The following is an 18,539-nucleotide window of genomic DNA, read 5'->3' as shown; positions in this document are numbered from 1 at the left end:
CGCCTTCCATGTCTGGCCGGAAACCTGTGCCTCAGGTAACAAGCACAGCAACACTTTTAGCTTACCAGCACCACCCATTTTTCAGTTCAAACCCCTGTTAACCAGCATGAGTGGGGAATGGGCCATTCCCCACTCATGCCGGTTAACAGGGATCTGAACTGAAAAACAGGTGTAAATCAGTAAAAACTGATTGACTTAAAAAATCAGGGAATTTATCAGTGACAATCGGTAAAAATTGAGAATGCGGAACACTAAAAATCGGCTATCAGTATTGGCCCCAAAAATCTCTATTGGTGCTCCCCTACTGAATATGTAGAGAGGTGAATTTTTTTAATGTGAAGAGGAAGGTGACTCTTACACAGGGGTGGGCGATTATTTCAGCTGGAAGGCCACTTAATGAGTTTTGGTGAGCTGTGGAGGGCTGCAAGGGTAGCCCCGCCCCTTGATAGCTGCCCCGCCCCCTGGTCACCATCTTGGGATCGGAAGTCCCTCACCTTGCCCTAGAAGTACTCCTTTTTGGAAGGGAGTTTGCCATCTTGGAACTGGGAAAAAAAAGAATAATATACTAAAATCACACAGGTGCACTAATGTTTTAATTTTATTTCAAAAAAAATTTTTTGTCCTGATATGTGTATGTTTGTGTTGTGTATCTAGAGGTGATTGCATAAAAACTTAACATGAATGCTTACTCTTGTACATTGTGGTAGGGGGAGGGGATATAACGGCATGTGGAGGGGTGTGGGTGGGTGGTTATGGGGTTTTTTTGGGTTGGTGTCAGTGTATATGTTTGGAGGTTTGGGTGTACGTGGGGTGTGGGTGGGTGTGTGGACATGGGGTTTATAGGGGGCTGTGTCCTTGTGTATGGATGTGGGGTGTGGGGGTACCACATGTTCCCCGGCTGCAACGTGGGACTTGCCACTCTGTGCTTCCATGTGCAGCTCCTGCCAGAAACCCCACCAAGGAGGCACGGAGCCCGCCCAGCCTGATGTTGCAGGACTCCCCACAGCTCCTGGCACTAGCGTGCTGTCGGGATGGGTTGTCTCTGTGCAGTTCCTGGCATGGCAGCCAGGAACCGCGTGCCACAGGGCTGGCCCGGCCAGCTCCATGCTGCACTACTTGGGCCATGGCATTGCAGCTGGGAAACATGGTGTCTGGAGGGTACAGGCCAGGCTGGCCAGCTTCCTGCCACATTACACTGGTCCCAACACAGAGCTGGCCCAGCCCTGTGGCATGTGGTTCCTGGCTGCAACATGGGACCCGCACAGAGCCAGGCTGGTCCCTCCCATCCCAGCCCAATGGCTTGGGAACCAAGGGAACCAAGCACCACTGGGCTGGGCTGGCTCTGTGCCGTACCATGCGGATCCCGGCATTGCAGCCAAGACCTGTGCACCTCTGTGCTGGCTCCGTGCAGCATGGCATGGAGCTGCCCAGCCCAGCTGGGCACCTTCCGGCACCACACAGTTCCTGGCAGTACAGCATGGAGACAGCCTGTCCCATCCAAGCCAGCCCTGCAGCATGTGGTTCCTAGCTGCAACACCACAACCTTCACAGAGCCAACCCGGCCCATCCTGTTCCAGCCTGATTGGCACACTAGTGCCAGGAGCCATGAGGAGTCCTACACCATCAGGCAGAGATGGCTCCATGCCTCCACATGGGGTTCCTGACACTCTAGCCAGGAGCCCCACGTGGAGGCACAGAGCCAGAATTTCCAGCTGGTTGGCTGGATTTGACCTGCAGGGTTCATTGCCATGACTGCCAGAACCCCTACAGTAGGTGGTGGTAATACCCAGTGTTTTGATGAAGCTCCAGAACTCAGGGAGTTAACATCAGTTGCTTCCCCTCCTTACCTACCTCTGAAATCAGTGTTTTAGTTGCCCCTGGCAACTAAGGTAGCAGAGGAATATTGTGGGGGGAAGAGGTAGTGGCATTAACTTCTCAAACTGCTGATACAGTGGCTCTAGCAGCTATGGGAATTGATGCCACCACTGCCACTCATGGGTCATCCAGCTTTGAGAATCCCTAGGACACAACAAGTTTTTAAAACCTCTGTCTCTAGAGCAATGAGATTTTGTAGCTCTTTCAACCTCTTGTGGTTATATTAGATCAGACTCTTCTCCCTAAGTCTGTCAGGTTCATACAGGACTTAACATATTCAAACTGTGTCATTTAAAAACTTCTCCATCAGAGGCTATTACTGTGGTCTTATTTAATAATAAATACTTTGCCTTCTATCCATTTTTCTCAAAGCACTTTATGAATATTCATAAACTTGGCCATAATAGCCTGTGAAAAAAAACTTCCTCATCTCCAAGATGAAGACAAATTGCAGAGTTTAAAAGGATGTTGTTGATTTGAAAATTGCACTTCTATCAACTTGTTTGCTTATTAGTGTTACCAGTAATACCCATATTCGTTATAAGACTGTGGTGAGAAACTTTTTTGCCGATTTTTATTTTCTGAATCTCGACTGCATTAGTTGCATTTTCTGTTAGTGGTTTCCGCTGTCTAGCCTTTCACACAGCAATAGGAGAAAGAGGGTGGGGGAAATATATATATTTAGTTGAGTACCAAGGATTTGGAACAGGTTTCCCATAGAGGTGGTACAGTCATCCACCCTGGTGATCTTCAAAAAGCATCTTGATGCCCATCTTGCTTGGGTCATCTGATCCCAGCAGTCTTTCCTGCCCAAGTGCAGGGGGGCTGGACCTGATGATCTGTAAGGTCCCTTCCAGCCCCCAACAACTATGAAACGATTATGTTTCCACACTTAGATGGAAATACAGTATTCTTGTAGATAAGATACAAAACAGACTGAAGAAATGTAGGCTTGCTCCTGGTTCTGCGTGGCCATGAAAGTTGTTTAAAAAAGGGGATATTAACTTGACATCTGGCTACTTTTCTTGAACCCCATGCATCTGAAGTGTCTACAGTTTCACATTTTCTGGTTTACAAAATAAATAAATAATTTATATAAAATAAGCCAAATAATTGATGAGCCTGTGCCTTGGGTTCTATGGAACCTTTACCTAAATCAAAGTTCTTTAAGATGTGGTAATGATTCAGATTCACTTCAGGTTGCTTACAAAAACGGCATCTGAGTTGCATCTTAATTAATCATCCTGTTAACATTCTTCCCTCCACTTATGTTTCTATCTTGGCAAATCTGTTCTCCTTTAGCATACTGTCAAAATAATAGTCTTTTTAGAAATGTCTTCTATCTGGTTTTTTTGTTGGACACTCGGTTGGTTCAAGAGAATCAAATCTCTGGGTAACTGGTGAACTTAAACTGCAGGTCCAAATCCTTTATGTTTCTTAAGCATTGCATCTACTTATTTGGACTCGTTCAGCTTACTAGAGCCCAAATTTGTGCTGTAAAGGGGCCTGATTTTTCAGAAAATACTGAGACGTGCCAAAGGAGCTAGATCTAGTATGCTTATAGCAGGCTGCATTGTGTACTGTAGGTATACCATTATTATTTACCTGTTGCTTTGTTTATGTGCACCTTGTTTGCCTCTGTCTGTTTAATCCAGTTCTTTTTAGGTGCACTGCAGTGTCTGTGATCACAGTTGTGCATTTCAGCATAATACAAATCCAATGTTGTGTCCAAATGCAAAGGAAGACTTTTTTTTTTTTTGTGCTACTATTTAGTTGGTCTAATAAAAGATATCGCCTCTGACCCAAGGGTTTTGTTTGTCTCACAAAACCCCTTTCATTTGAACTGAAATGGAAGAGAAGGTACAAGTCAGGGCAAATTGTCTAGTGCATTAACACAGCAAGAGAAAAGCAAGCTGTCCCTCACAGCTGCATTTAGATGTCTTAAAGGAAAAATGGGAATCTTTCACATTCCCAGTATACCTTTTATAAATTGTTCAGAGCCTTTCTATAAGAAAGATCCTGGATCAAATTCAACCATGTTACAAGTCTGCACAGTTGCCATTGAAAGCTGGATTTGACCTAGTTCCATTCAGAAGGACACTGTTCCTCTTTACGACTAATGAGCAAATGTAGGCTATCAGTAAGACTGGAGGACAAATAAACCACTGTATAGATTTTTGACATATATCCAAAATAGTATCTCAGCATTATTAACAGAAACCTTATAGTGTAAAGGAGCCTATTGGAATAGTATCTCATGAAAGGCTGGTGGAAATCTTGCAGTGTCCATTCAGCTTCATTGTATAGAATCCAAAATAGTATAAAATTTAGATAATAATACATTTTTACTATTACACAGTTCAGATGTAGCGAGTTCTCGAATTTTATAGTAAAGGAGATTTGGGGGGGTTCCTACATTATGCAGATGGCTTATTAGAGGTATACTAGGTTTGTTCTCTTCCCCCTAAAAGTTTGTCTGAGAGCCAAACCAAATAACCAGGAAAGCTTGGTTCCAGAGTCAAGTTTGCTCTTGAGATGAAATGCTCATTCCATATGTGGATAAAGCCATCTTGCTTTGCTCTTCTAATGACTCTAATAGTTCCAACAGTAATCTTTTTTTTTTTTTGTCTACGAGATGACAGAAGCTAACTGAAAGGGCTGCTTAGACTGTACTTTCTAAGGAAAGAGTAAGAAAACAAACTGCCAGCAGAGGTTAGGATGGCCATGATGACATCATAGCGTAGGGACACCTATGGAAAGAATATTCTACCGTTAGTGGTATTCTCTCCACGGATCAAAAGAATGCAATAATGTCTGACTAGGCAAGATTGTGGGCTCTAGGATCACTCTGGTGATTTTATGGATTATCTTCACCATTATCTTGCTAACTTCTTGAAGTAGCTATCAGAATTCAGAGAAGTTCTGTTTAGGGTCCTAACAGGATGCTGCCCCATTCACATAGTATTTGTTTAAAAATGTATGAGCTGTCCACAAGGGTGCACTCTTTCTCCAAAAAATGGGATTGGTGACCACTAAATATCCCATACCTGTGTTCCATAGAAACTGTATTTAATTATTCATGTTTACTATAATATTAAGATTGTCTTCACTTCCCTGAAGTAAATGGCACAACCTGGGAGAAACTTCTGTTAAAGAATCTAAATATGAGAAGAGCTTTGATATCCCCTCTTATCCATAAAATAAAGCACTCAAAGCACTTCACAGACTTTCTGGAGAGATTCATTCCACACCACATTCTAAAGCATAGTAATTATTCAGTAGCATAGGATTGTTCACACTCATCAGCCTGCTCTGGGAGGCAAGGCATACCTGATAGGAAGCAGGAAGTAATGTGAACAATACTCTTTAAATGGTGGCATATTTTCTTCCACTTCGGAGTTATTTAGAGCAGCATCAGTTGTCGCATTATTTTCGCAGCTTTTATTTCAAGCAAGATTTTGAATCTTTGCAGAATGGCACAGGATTAAGTAAAACACTACAGTAATCAGTCAAGATTAAATGGTTGCTTCTGTGGTTAGTTCATTACTTTCTAACACAATATACTAGTTCATAATTTGACCAGCGAGTTCATTTGCAGCTTCAACTAGTTACGGTTTGTAGCACTAATGGAAATAGAGTATTCAGCACTAGGCAGTGTTCTGTAGTAACACTTCAGTAATCTGGACAGGTTGAAAGTTAAGGGATATTTAAGGAAGTCACTTTCATTCCAGGAAGATCTCTTTAAATACATAGCTCTGAAGAAAATGGAATGAGGGTGGAGACAAAGTCCTCTACAGGACCAGCAAAAGATTTTTTTTTTTTTCTTCGAGAAAAGAGAACTGAAAATGGTGCGACAAATAAATGTTTCAGATAATGGTTTATTCATTTTCCTTATTCTAGGTTATGCATTGGATCCCTCTATAGATAGTCCTGAAGTTGCCACTAAGTATATTGGTTCTGTAGAAGAAGCGGAAAAGAATCAAGGTAAACCATTTTAAAATCTGATATGAAACTAAATGTAGTCTTAATTGCAACCTGTTATGTTGTGTTTTGATTTTTGTACGAAATAAGTAAATAGCTGTCATTAGATACAAGGACAGTATCGTCAAATGTCTGGTAATGACACTGGGAAAGATGCTCCCTAGAATGTAAATGTGAATCTTAGTCCTCCAGGGTTTTTTTCTACTAAGAAATTAAATTATAATTTGACGTTAGAACATAGCATATTTGTTCATATACAAATCAATGTTAAAGGCCAAGTTTTGAATTGAATTAGGCTTTGAATCTATCATTTTGCCAGATCTGAGCTAAAATTATACTTTTTTCTGCACTGCAGTAGCTGCTTAATCATCTATCTTGCTCAGTGATACAAGGCAAACAGATCAGTCCTGGTGAACAGAACATTTAATACTTCTGTTTGCAGCCTTATCACTACTTAGCAAAACATAGTTGTTCAGGGGGTTGTTTGGTTTTTTTAAGGAAAAGCCACTGGCAAGTTGCCAAGTGGTACAGGCATGCTGAATATGTAAGAGAGTGACTGCCAGAGGCAGAGAAGGGCCTGTAATTAATATTTTGCTATAATATGTACAATGTTTTGGTCTTTGTGAAGTAGTTTATTTACATGTAAAATTGTGCCTAAGTAGACTTCATGGGTAGTAACATCTTCCCTTTATAGCTCTTTAAGATTTGTTCATCTGTGTAATTAAGCCACAATCATGTACTTTGTTCCCTACATGTGCATGTTTACATTTCACAAGGTTTGCGTTTCACTTTCTCCTTTAAAAGTAAAGTTAAGGAGATCAGAATTCCTTTGGAACTGCAATCTTGCTGTGGAAAGGCAGTGTCAAGATAATTCATATTTAAAAATAAGTGTTCAGTTACCTGTAACATCTCTAATTATTTTATACAAAAAAAAAAAAAAAAAAGCCGTAGCCATGTTTCCCAGGTATGTTGTTTGGTTTCACTGTTACATTATCCATAACTCTTTTATTTTCTACTCAGTCTTGCTCTCCAGTTCAAATGCATTAGATTGCTAACAGTAAAAGGTTATTGAAGTTTTTAAAATTTCAGATTATATAATTGTATTGACAGGTTTTGTATGCACTATATATGCTTTAACATCCAGAAGTCAGTCACTCTGATTGCCCATGGTATTTTTCTTAACGTTTTATTGCAACAATGAAGTTCTAAAACTGCAAGCTAAGTTCCAAATGTAAAAAAATTGTAAAAAGCATAGCAATTCATGATAGATTAGTATGTGTGTGCAATTTGTCTAAAATGGACAAGATGATGTTTTTATGCCTTCATTGTAAGAAGAGAAAAAATGAATGAGGATTCTCATTCTTTCTGTGGTGATTAATCTTTATGAAAAATCTGCTAGCAGAATAGAGAGGTTTATTTTAAGAAAAAATAAGGGTTTTGCACTTTCCCAAACTTCAAAGTGTGTAAAGCATTAAGCAGTTAAAAATGCCTGTTCGTGCTGTTCATATATGTGCAGAAGGTAATAGTGATAAATGTGACTCCTACAAAAAATCATGACTCATGCATAAATGTTAAATAATTAACAACAAACCATCCATCATAGCTATAATTTTAGAGTGTGTGTGTGTGTGTGTGTGTATTTATTTATTTATTTATTTATTTTTGGTATGCCGGCTTTTTGACTTTCATAAGTAGAGCAGTGTTGTAATCTAGAGCATCTTTTGCCTTTGGATATTTATTTACATTTCTAAACCCAAAACAGCGATCTATGTTCTTGAAATTAAAGAAGACACAAATGTCAGCATGTAAAGCGCTACATTTTTCCTTACAGGTTTAACGGTGTTTGAAACAGGGCTAAAGAAAACAGAAAAGAGGAAGAAATTCAAAGAGAATGATGCATCTAATATTGATGGCTTCTTGGGTCCATGGGCAAAATACGTGGATGAAAAAGAAGTGGCCAAACCTTCAGAAGTGCGCACTTTTTTGTTTGTTTTCTTAAATCAGTGTAGGATGGGAATTGTTAGCAATCCATTGATATACTGGGCAGCAATGGCAGCAGTCACTTATGGAAGCAGTCTTGTGTATCCACACAAGCCAGTGTTTCTAGCAAGAAGAAACGTTGTGGCAATGAGACACTTGAACAAAGTGCTCTAGATTGGAGAATTTGGAAGAAGGCTTTAGGTGACATTTCTAATTTATTTTGTTGGCTTTTGGACAGCTGCTGTAAATAATAAAAGCAAGCAGGAGGGAAGGATGGATAAATAAACTAACATGCAAAAGGGAAAAAATGACAAGTCGCCGACACTTGAATATCATAGAATGCATGTAAATAACTCTTTAAAAATTCTTTCCGGGGTATATATTACTAAGCTGTTTTGATGTAGGTTAATATGAACATACAGGAAAACCTAGTTAATTCAAAGTGCAAAGGACCAAAAAAAAGCAACTTCAAAATAAACAAGTTTGAAATAACCATACAGGGTAATTTGCATATATGCAGATTGCCACAGTATGTACAGATTTGCTTGTGCAAGAAGCCACGCAGATATTAAATAGAATATTAAACAGAAAAACCCCATTGCATAATCATTGTTTTAGTTTTATGTAAATTGCATTAAGTTTTAGCATAATTTCTCAAAGTACTTCCACGTATGTTTACACAAAGTGAAAGCTACTCAAGGTGTTATTTCAAAGCCAAAAGGCTTGTAATTTATTATAATGTGGTTCATGGGACTTGACCACTCCCCCCCCCCCCCAGTAGAGTCAGTCACATTATGGCTTGATGACCCCACAGCCCAGCACTGGTCAGTAAGTAAGTATACTCCAGTTACTTGCCCTCTTTTCTCTCTTCCTCCCCCCACCCGCAGATCCACCTGCTAATTAGCTCCCTATTCATCACTGGAACCAGGTGTTCTTGTCCTAAGTCCTGGGACCCTCCAAAAATTTATATGTAGATGAGGCATGGGGCCCCCTTGTCCAGTTCCACCTCATGGAGGGCAAGGCCACCCTAATCACATGTGACGGGGCAGGGGGGCAACAGAGCCTCTCATCTCCACAGATGTTTGGTGAGGGTTACCAGACATTTAAGGCTTATAAATAAATAGGACTCATCAGAAATGACAAAAAAGGCACTTTTCAGCTGTGGGAGTGAAGTGGAAGTTGAAATGTAGTTGATGTAGCGGTTCACCATGAGTTGAAAAACTCTCCAGTATCAAACTAATGAGGTTTTACTGTATTTCTGATCACCTTTTGAACAAGCATATGAATTCTTTTAATTTAAACAGTGATGCAGTTCAGGATTTTGTCATGAGATTCGCCAGGGGGTAATTGCTGGGTGAAAAAGTCAAGACAATACCTTGTTTTTCTAGGAAGAACAGAAGGAGTTGGATGAAATAACAGCAAAGAGACAGAAGAAAGGTAAACAGGAAGATGATAAGCCTGGAGAAGAAAAGACTATATTACACGGTAATGCCATTTTTATAATCTTCTTTCATTTTCCTTATTCTGCTCTCAAACATTTGCTATGCTTATTCATAGAATAATAGAAGATTAAGATTGGAAGGGACCTCAGGAGGTCATCTAGTCCAACCCCCTGCTCAAAGCAGGACCTCCCCAACTAGATCATCCCAGCCAAGGCTTTGTCTAGCCAGGTCTTAGAAACCTCCAAGGATAGAGATTCCACAGCCTCCCTGGGTAACCTGTTCCTGTGCTTTACTACCCACCCCATAAGAGAGTTTTTCCTAATACCTATCCTAAACTTCCCTTGCTGCAACTTGAGGCCTCTGCATCTTGTTCTGTTATCTGTCACCACTGGACACATCCAGATGAGCGCAGACGTGCTGTATGTGGTACCTTGGATCTGTCTGCAGTACCACACACCGCATATGCAGGCGTTCCCCACATTGCTACTTTGCAGCATGGGGGTGGGATGACCCTGGGATCTCCTGGGGTCAGAAAAACCCATGCCAAAAAAAAGCGGGACAGCACATGGCATAAGTGCACATCACCCAAAACTGGAGCCCGGCCAGCTGGAGCCATGCTCCAGCTACTGGCCAAGCTTCCTGCTGCAGGAGTGCTGTGGCTGCAGCTCCCAAAGGCCCCCAGGACCCCAGGTAAGGCTGCTGGGGCCAGCACAGTTGCTGGCCCCAGCCTCCCCTACCCCACTCGGGATAACCTGCCACATACCAGAGCACACATGGCACAGGCATTCCCTGGGGACAAGTAGCAGCGGCACAAGGTGTGCCACTGCTACTTGTCCCCAGGGAAACGCACATCGCCACTCATCTGGACACACGCACTGAAAACAGTCTAGCTCTATTCTCTTTGCAACCACCCTTCAGGTAGCTGAAGGTTGCTATTAAATTCCGCCCCCCTCAGTCTTCTCTTCTCCAGACTAGACTGGAGTCTGGGCAGAAGCCAAAACCCTACAAAAGGAAGTTTTTATAGTAGTGAATACCAGTTTGAGGCTAACTGTTAAAGCTTTTGAAGCTGGTATATGAACAGGTGGCATTTCTACCTTTACTTCTTGCAGGCATTAATCCAAATTTTTCCCCTCTGGAGATTTCTTTTACTGTTAACTTAATACCTTTCAGTTAAGTATTCTCACAATGTGTGATTATGATTATGACTGCTCCTTCCAAGACCTCATTAGCCCTGCTCATAAGGATGTGTGACATAGTGTCAGCCATGCTGTTGCCTTGCCTTGCTGAGTATCCAATTTAGAAATATAAAAGGAGTTGGAGTTAGACTGTCCCTAAGGTAGAGAAATAAGGAGCAGAGCTAATGAGGTTTTGGAGGGAGCAGTCATAACCATAATCATGCTTAACTGAAATACTGTATTCAGCGAAGAAGCCTATCAACTGTGGGTCTCCCTTCATTGGTACTAATTCCCTCATGCAGGCAAAAATGTAGTTGGAATCTTTTTCTTCTCTTCATAGAAGAGGAGGTGGATATAAAAGAGATCGGTTTTATTAATAGCTTGTGCTGTATTAGCTAGCTGTCAGCAGAAAATGGTGTTGAACTGCTTGTTCTGTACTTTTATGTGGGATTATATTGGAGAAAACAAGTGTGTGACTAGCAAGTCCTCATAATCCCTCTTGCAGAGATGTGCATTGTTTATTTTGAACATGAACAATTATTCTTGGGCAGAAAATTCACTTGAAGTTTTAAGGCTGAATAGATCTAAACCTTCAACCAAAAAGGCCTTAAGGGTTCACTTCTCTCAAACACAAACCAGCTGTAAATTCCAAGTTAACATTCAATTTTAGGAGATTACCTAAAACATTCAATAGCCTGCATGTCCATAATTAAGGTCACTCGGACAGCCTTCCTTCTGCCATGGGAATTTCCAGAAATTGAAATATTCACTTCCCCAGCCATTGCTTTGGTTAATACATTATTACCTACTGTTGGAACTCTATTCTACTCTGAAATGTCTCTGCCTAAACATAGGCAGACAAGGTTCCTTGGGTGAATTTGATATCTTTTATTAGACCAACCCAAATAGTTGGAGAATAATTATTAAGCAAGCTTTCGGGTTCAAAAACCCTTCATCAGGCTAAGGAAGTTTCAGCAGTTGGTGTGTGCTCTTCCTGGATGGAATGAAAAGTAAAGAAGCCAGAGGCTGGGCTGGGGAGTCAGTTGCCAGGCAGATTGTAATGTGTCAGAAATCCAATGTCTATGTTTAGTCCATGATCTCTAGTATCCAGGAGGCTGATGAAATGGAGTTCATAGGCTCGTCTCTGGGATGTGTTGTGTAAATTTCCCTTGAGGATCAGGACTGAGAGATTGGAGAGAGAGTGGCCCTCCTGTGAGAAATGTGCCCCCACCGGTAATTGGGTATTTCTGTCTTTGATAGATTTCTGGTGTGCGTTCAGTCTGGTGCACAGTTGTTGTATGGTCTCTCCTACATATTTTCCATCAGGGCATTTGGTGCATTGGATGAGGTATATTACATTTCTGGAGGTGCAACTGTAAGATCCTGGGATGCCGATGGCTCTGTTGTGGGGTGTAATAATAGTAAATACACCTCTGCCTAAACGTGACATTTCCTTGGCAGAATTTGGTCTCTTTCTGGCTTGTTAAGCAGTGTTTTAATACACTCTTCCTGTGATTGGGCTGGTCAGAAATTATAAATTACCATGTTTTGCATTTCTCATTAAAGACACTAGAGTTGTATAAGTGGCAACACCCAGATTTCAACTCCTGTTGACATCACTGGAAATGCTGCTATTGCCTTGACTCCAGGGACGTGGATTGAGATCCAGGAACCTCATTTATCCTGTAGAACCTTTATTATTCTTGATAGGGAATAATTCAGGAACAAAGGATGATGATCAGATTTTAAGAGTTTGTAGGACATGTATTTGGAAAAACTTTAGCTGTACACTAAACATACTTGGTATCAAATGATGGGGACAGTACTCCAAGGAATACTTCTTTAGGTCATTTCAAAGAATACTCTTAATGCTTGTGACAGTTAGATTTGCCTATGTGAAATCTTTGAACATGTAAACTGGCTGAATGTTTGAGTACTTTGCTTTTGGTTTTAGTCAAAGAAATGTACGACTACCAAGGGAGATCATATCTTCATGTTCCTCAAGATGTTGGAGTTAACCTCCGTTCTACAGTACCACCTGAGAAATGCTATCTTCCAAAGAAACAAATCCATGTATGGTCTGGACATACAAAGGTAGGGAATACTGGTTGGCTGCAAATAAGGTGACTTTCTATATAAAGCTCTTACATGCATTGTGGAGGTTATTCTTATCAATATCTCCGTTGGATACTTTCCTCTTTTCTTAAACTGAGTCTGAAAAATTGGGTGCACCATGAATTCTAGGGCATCTGAAATTTAGTGAAATATAGTACCTCACAGTGTAATATCCTCTTATCTTATCCCTGCCCACTATCCCAGTAGAGTTCAAAATATTGGTACCCTGAATAACTTACCTTCCAGACAGAGGACAAAGAAGCATGAGGGGCAGGAGAAGGAGTAAAAGCATGGAAATGGAGGATGTTGACAGGCTCTGGCAGAGTTGAGATGAGGAAAAAGACTGCTGAGGAGGAAAGGGGCAGAGAGGTGCTATTTTGGAGAGAAATGGGAGATGCATAGAGAACCACTGATATGGGAGACTGTTGCTGGGGTGTATTTAGAAGACCCTTGTCTGTGGGTATTACAGAAAGAAGGCAGGGTAGATTTGCACCTTTTAAACTAACCAAAGTAGATAAATATAACGCAAGATTTCATGCGCTGAAGCTCACTTCATCGGATGCAGTGAAAGGACATGCAGAAAACAGTATTAGAAGGAGAGAGAAATTAAAATACAAAAGACAAGAGAAGGGAAAAGGTAAGGGGAAAGGCAGCGGGAGGAACAGTGCTGGGAGAAACAAGAAAACAAGCAATATAAGCCTATAGAAGCAAGGAGTCGCAAGCTAATCCAGATAATGGGATAAGAATCCAAAGTCCCTGTTTAAACCATACTTAACACAGTCAAGTTTGGATTTTTTTTACCTTGTTCTGTAATCTCTGATTAAAATTGGCTTTTAAAAGTTTGCTGTCTGAGAATAGCCATCCCAGGTCAGTTATGAAGTATCCAGTGAGGTTAAAGTGTTGTGTCCCAGGGTTTGCATCTGCCTGCAGCTGGTCTGTCAGAGCAGTGTTCATTCATTCTGTCACATAGGTGTTGTTCAGTCTGTACAGTGTAGACTGCAGAGGGGCAGTGTAAGCAGAAGATGATGTATATGACATTGGTGGAGTTGCAAGTGAATGAACCTTTGATTTTATAATCAGTGTTATTTGTTCCAGCGATGATGTGGGCAGTTTCACTGTTGGAGCACAGAAGGCATTTGGGTCCATTGCAAGGCCTGGTGCCTCTGTGAGACTGCGAATTAGGTAGCCTGTTGCTTGAGAGATGCCATTGGAGGCTGGGGGGCTGCTGCCTCTAAGCCGTAACCCGTTTGTCCCCCATGACTTCTTTGAGATGGTCATCCTTTTTCAGAAGAGTTTGGAGGTCATATGTCTAAGGTGTTCAAGCCAGGGGCTTTAGGTGACAACTAGAGGAACTTTGTTGTCCTTGTCCCAGGGATGGTATTGTAGCAGGTCAGAGTGGGGTCTGAGTCTAGCATTGTTGATTTGAGTGGCTGCAGTTTTGGGGTTATAGTGTAGTTGTAGGAATTCCTGCTCTAGATCCTAGGTGTGCATCCCAGTTGGTGGGGTTAGAGCAGGTTCAGTTGTAATGCAGAGCTTGGCTGCAGACATTGGATTTAGTGGTGTGTTTGGAATGGAAGCTAGTGGCGTTAAAGTAGCTATGGCAGTCCGTCGGTTTTTGATGCAGTGTGGTGGCAATGTGGCCGTTGCAAACCTTCACTGTAGTGTTGGGTGATATCTTTTGGGGTTAATTTGATGGAGGGGTGGAAGTTGTTAATGTCCTGGTGAAATTTCTCTTGAGAATCTTTCTCCTGTGTCCATACAATGAAGATGTCATCAGTGTACCTTGAGTAGATCAGGGGAAGGAGAGGGCAGCTGCGGGGAAAGCTGACTTTACGGTCTGTTATAAATACGTTGGCATGTTTGAAGCCAGGTGTATGCCCATGGTAACGCTATTCATTTGTAAGTTTAGTTGCATACAAGGACAAAGCAGGAGAATGTAATGGCAACAGAAGCAGTTTTCTCACTGGGGATAATGTTCTTTATGGCTTGTAATTGTCCTTATGAAGGATGTTGGTGTACAGAGATGTAACATCGATGGTAACTAATAGGGTGTTATCTGGAGGCTTGTCAGTGGAGATCAGTTTCTTTAAAAATTTGTGGTGTCCTCAAATACCTGACAGCTCCAGTGCTATGCGGGCACAGGATAGTCCACGTAGCCAGAAATTCCCTCCATGATGGAGCCAATGCCAGAGACAATGGGATGGCCTGGGTTGCCAGGTTTGTGTATTGTGGGTAATAAGTAAAAGTTCATAGATGTTAGGGTCGGAAGGGACCTCAACAGATCATTGAGTCCGACCCCCTAGTTGCCTGGCCTGGGCTCCTGGGAGGTAAAGGCAGTAATCGTGTCCTGTGTTTTCCAAGGTAGATCCTGTCAGTTCCTTCTGGTCTTGTGCCTTGAAATTAAAAATAGTGGGGGAGGCACACAGGGAGCTTGTGGTGGAAAGAGTCCCTTGTGTATACATTTAATAAAACTCTCTGGGAGAAGGCAGTTTTATCAAAAATGCTTGTTCATTGAACCTGACACTTGGCAGAAATGTGTTGGTCTATGCCATTGAAATAGTAACCTGGAAGTTTTCTCAAGTCAGGTGGAAGGAAAGAGTTTTACCCCAAAGTAGCCAATAGCCTGTTAAGGCAATCGCCAAGGAATTGTGAAACAACAAAATTGTGAAATTGGGAAGCCTAAATTAGAGAGAGAAATCAAATATGCTTGCTTAAAACATGGGTCTTCAATCTGCACATCTGTCTTTTGTTACTAGTGTAGCAAGCTTCACTTTGCTTCTCATTGTGACTGCTCACCCAAGTAAAGTTATACATTTCCATTAGTGTTTTCAGGGCCAGAGTCTTTGCCTTTGTCATCTCTCACAAGGTCAGAGATAGAAGTACTAAATCTTAGAGAGGCCTCAATATTGGTCACACTGCTGTTGTATAAAAGCCATTGCAATCACAATTGTGAAGGATTGGGTATATTACAAAGAGGTATGATTGACAGAAGGCAGAGCTTCTACTGTGATAATCTTTTGTCAAAGCTATCATTAAAAACCCACAAGTTGTATTTCTTTCCCAAGAATTGCCATAGTAACATGGGTTTTGGGTTTTGAAAGAGGAGTACGCACACAGCTGTTGCAATGAATCAGGGTTGCCCCTGGCTGATTTATCAGTAGCAGTTGTTCAAACTGCATTGCTTTGCTGAAAGGCAAGTGTGAAGGAAAAGTTCTGTATAGTTGATGTTTTAGTGGTGTGTAAGGGGTTGCCCTAAACACTTTAGAAAAGAGGGAGTAGAATTAGGAATTCAAAAACATTCAAGTTTAACTTAATTTTTTAATTATAACTTTCTTTACAGGGTGTTAGTGCAGTCAGGTTATTTCCACTCTCTGGCCATATGTTGCTGTCTTGCTCCATGGACTGTAAAATTAAGGTGAGTTGGTTCTAAACATCTCTCCATACATGCATTGAATTCGCAGCATTTTAATTGAGCTGAACTTCTGTTAGAAATGGTTCACACATCTTCTGTTTTAAGTTTGCATCAGGCTAAGATATAGTCTCTCTGAAGCAGGATTATCAAATTCCACCGGCCAGATTGGGCCTACAGTCTACCCTGCATATAGGATGCCCTGCACCTGGCCTCACTCACCATGTGCAGCATGCACCCCAGAGTGGGATGCTCTGCATGCGAGACCCATTGGCTGGATGATAGGGCTCCATTGGCCAGATATCTCTTTGATACCCCTACTCTTGAATAACCCCTCCCCAAAATGGTTGGATTGACTTTGTTCAACAAGTCAAGTTGACCATTACAGACAGCTTTTACTAGAAGACATTCTTCTGCAAAGCTAAGTTTTACAACTGGCTGAAATGTTGGCAGGAATGAGGGTTTTTTGTTGTAAAAGTCCTGCTTTGAGTCTATGAAACTGGAAAAATTTATGAATTTTCATTTTGCTGCTGTCTTTTGTTTTGTATGTACTCATACAAGAATACTTAATTGTGTGGTTTTGTGGTTTTTTTAATGGTCAAATGAGAATTTTAGAGCTGGCTGTTTAAAGTTTAATGGCCATATTTTGCTTTCTGTTGAATTGTTTGGAAAACTTCTGTCTTGAAATTCAGAATTATGATAATTTACCAAAGGTTGATTGTCATTAGTCAGATTTGTTTAAGGTGTTTCACGTGCTTATAGCTGTTTTTTTACCACATTCTTCTTAAATGTTTTACCATTTTAACATCCTCTTCATTTTCTTTTTTCCCATCCCAAGCTATGGGAAGTATATGGTGAACGAAGATGCCTACGAACATTCATTGGTAACTTTTTCATTTCTTTTCTTTTTTTTGCTGAAGTCTTTGTATATTAAAATAGCTTCCTTATCACTTTGGTGTGTGGGTGAGTCATAGAGTATATGTAAGCATCTGAGAGAAACATCAGCTTTTCAATATAATGTTGGCAATGACAATTGCAGAGGCTGCATTTGTGCATGAGTCTCACTGTTTTTAGTGTTTTAGACTATTAAAGAAAAGTATACATCAATCACGTATAGGTTATTAACCAGAACAGAATCAAATGCAGCTCTTGCTTTTCTCTACTTTGTTACCTATTGCTCCCTTCAGGCCCCTTCTACATGTGCAGGTAAATGCACATGTGGCATGGCTGGAAGCACGATTGTGGGATTGCATATTATAGTTTCATAGTTTCATAGTTTCAGGGTCGGAAGGGACCTAATAGATCTTCTAGCCCGACCCCCCGCCAGGGCGGGAGAACAACCCAAAAACACAAACAAAACCACTCACCCTAAAAACAAAAACGGGACTCAAATGAGTCCCATTGTGATCCCATTGTGCCTTAATGCTGCCTTAATGCTGCTTGCACCAGCAAAAAACAAGCCCCTCCCCTTAACTGAGGGGCTTCCAGCCACAAAGGCATCCCATGCATCCCCGTGGCTGGGAGATCATCACTGTGTGACAATTCCCCCTATCCCAGAAGTGCGTGAAACCCCCAAGGCAGGAGGATTGCCACTGGGGTTTTCCACATCTCCATCCCCCACCCTCGTCCCCATCCCAGGAGTTATAAACACCCATGGGACTGAGAGATTGTAGCTGTGCCCTGTGGCTCCTGGAACCCAGCTGGGTCCCGGCATCAGGAAGAATATCATGGAGACCTAGTGTCTGCAGCTGTGGGACTGAGTCCTGGCAGCTGTGGAGTGCTGCCAGGACCCAGAATCCACAGCAGCTGGTGCTGAGAGTGCCTAGCAGCTGTTGGACTCGCAGCCCCAGCTGGGCAATGTGCACCCCTGCTAAGAGGGCCCCCAGTGACAGAGGAGATGCTGCTAATGCAAATTAAACCACATGCAAATTAAAGCTCGATAGCAGCCAGCTATAAAGTCAGTACCCATTTTCAAGTTCTAACTTTATGGCTCGGAGCTTTTTATTGTGTGATAAGTACTTTGCCCATGTAGCTGGTCTCAAGGTAATTGTGGAATTAACTGGTTATTTGCACAATACCTATAACATGTAAAAGGGGGCCTCATCATCCCATCTTAAAATAGATGTTACCTGTATCGGAGGAGAGTCTCACTTTTGCTGTGATGCACCCAGCACATTTTTATATGTTAATGTTCTCTGTGTCATAATTTTAAATAAAATTCTTCTGGGCTAGACAAGAACTGGATTTCTAATGCAGAAGCAGCAGAAAAATTTCCACGACCCATTTTTTAAGACCCACTTTTAAATATGAAAAAAAAAAGTCCAATACTTTTAACAGAGCCCTTTTAGTGAGTACAGTTGTGAACAGCTTAGCAGTGTTGGCTACAGTATATAAGCACTGGTCTTACTTTTTGAAATAGAAACGCTTGTAAAACACTGTTCAAATAAATGTACATCAGAGAGCAGCATTAAGTGCCTTTTACCTAACATCTTTGTTACATGAAGCGCCAATAGAGTCACAAAGCGGATGCCTCCAGAAAGGATTTCTGAACTATAATTTCAG

At 41.4% G+C, this 18,539-nt stretch overlaps 1 protein-coding gene across 1 annotated transcript in view; it reads left to right on the top strand.

Moving 5' to 3' along the window:
- The window catches only part of CDC40 (cell division cycle 40), a 67,563-nt gene that overhangs the window by 31,328 nt on the left and 17,696 nt on the right, over positions 1 to 18,539 (top strand). Inside the window, exons 4-9 of the mRNA XM_025198870.1 lie at positions 5,776 to 5,859; positions 7,688 to 7,827; positions 9,225 to 9,321; positions 12,408 to 12,547; positions 15,909 to 15,983; positions 16,816 to 16,861. Coding sequence (XP_025054655.1) covers positions 5,776 to 5,859; positions 7,688 to 7,827; positions 9,225 to 9,321; positions 12,408 to 12,547; positions 15,909 to 15,983; positions 16,816 to 16,861 — 582 coding nt within the window. The remainder of the gene's footprint in view (positions 1 to 5,775; positions 5,860 to 7,687; positions 7,828 to 9,224; positions 9,322 to 12,407; positions 12,548 to 15,908; positions 15,984 to 16,815; positions 16,862 to 18,539) is intronic.

Source organism: Alligator sinensis, unplaced genomic scaffold, assembly GCF_000455745.1.
Source record: "Alligator sinensis unplaced genomic scaffold, ASM45574v1 scaffold737_1, whole genome shotgun sequence".
Classification (NCBI taxonomy): Eukaryota; Metazoa; Chordata; order Crocodylia; family Alligatoridae; genus Alligator; species Alligator sinensis.
Note: the sequence above shows the minus strand (reverse complement) of the source record. Positions and strands in the feature narration are given on the sequence as shown.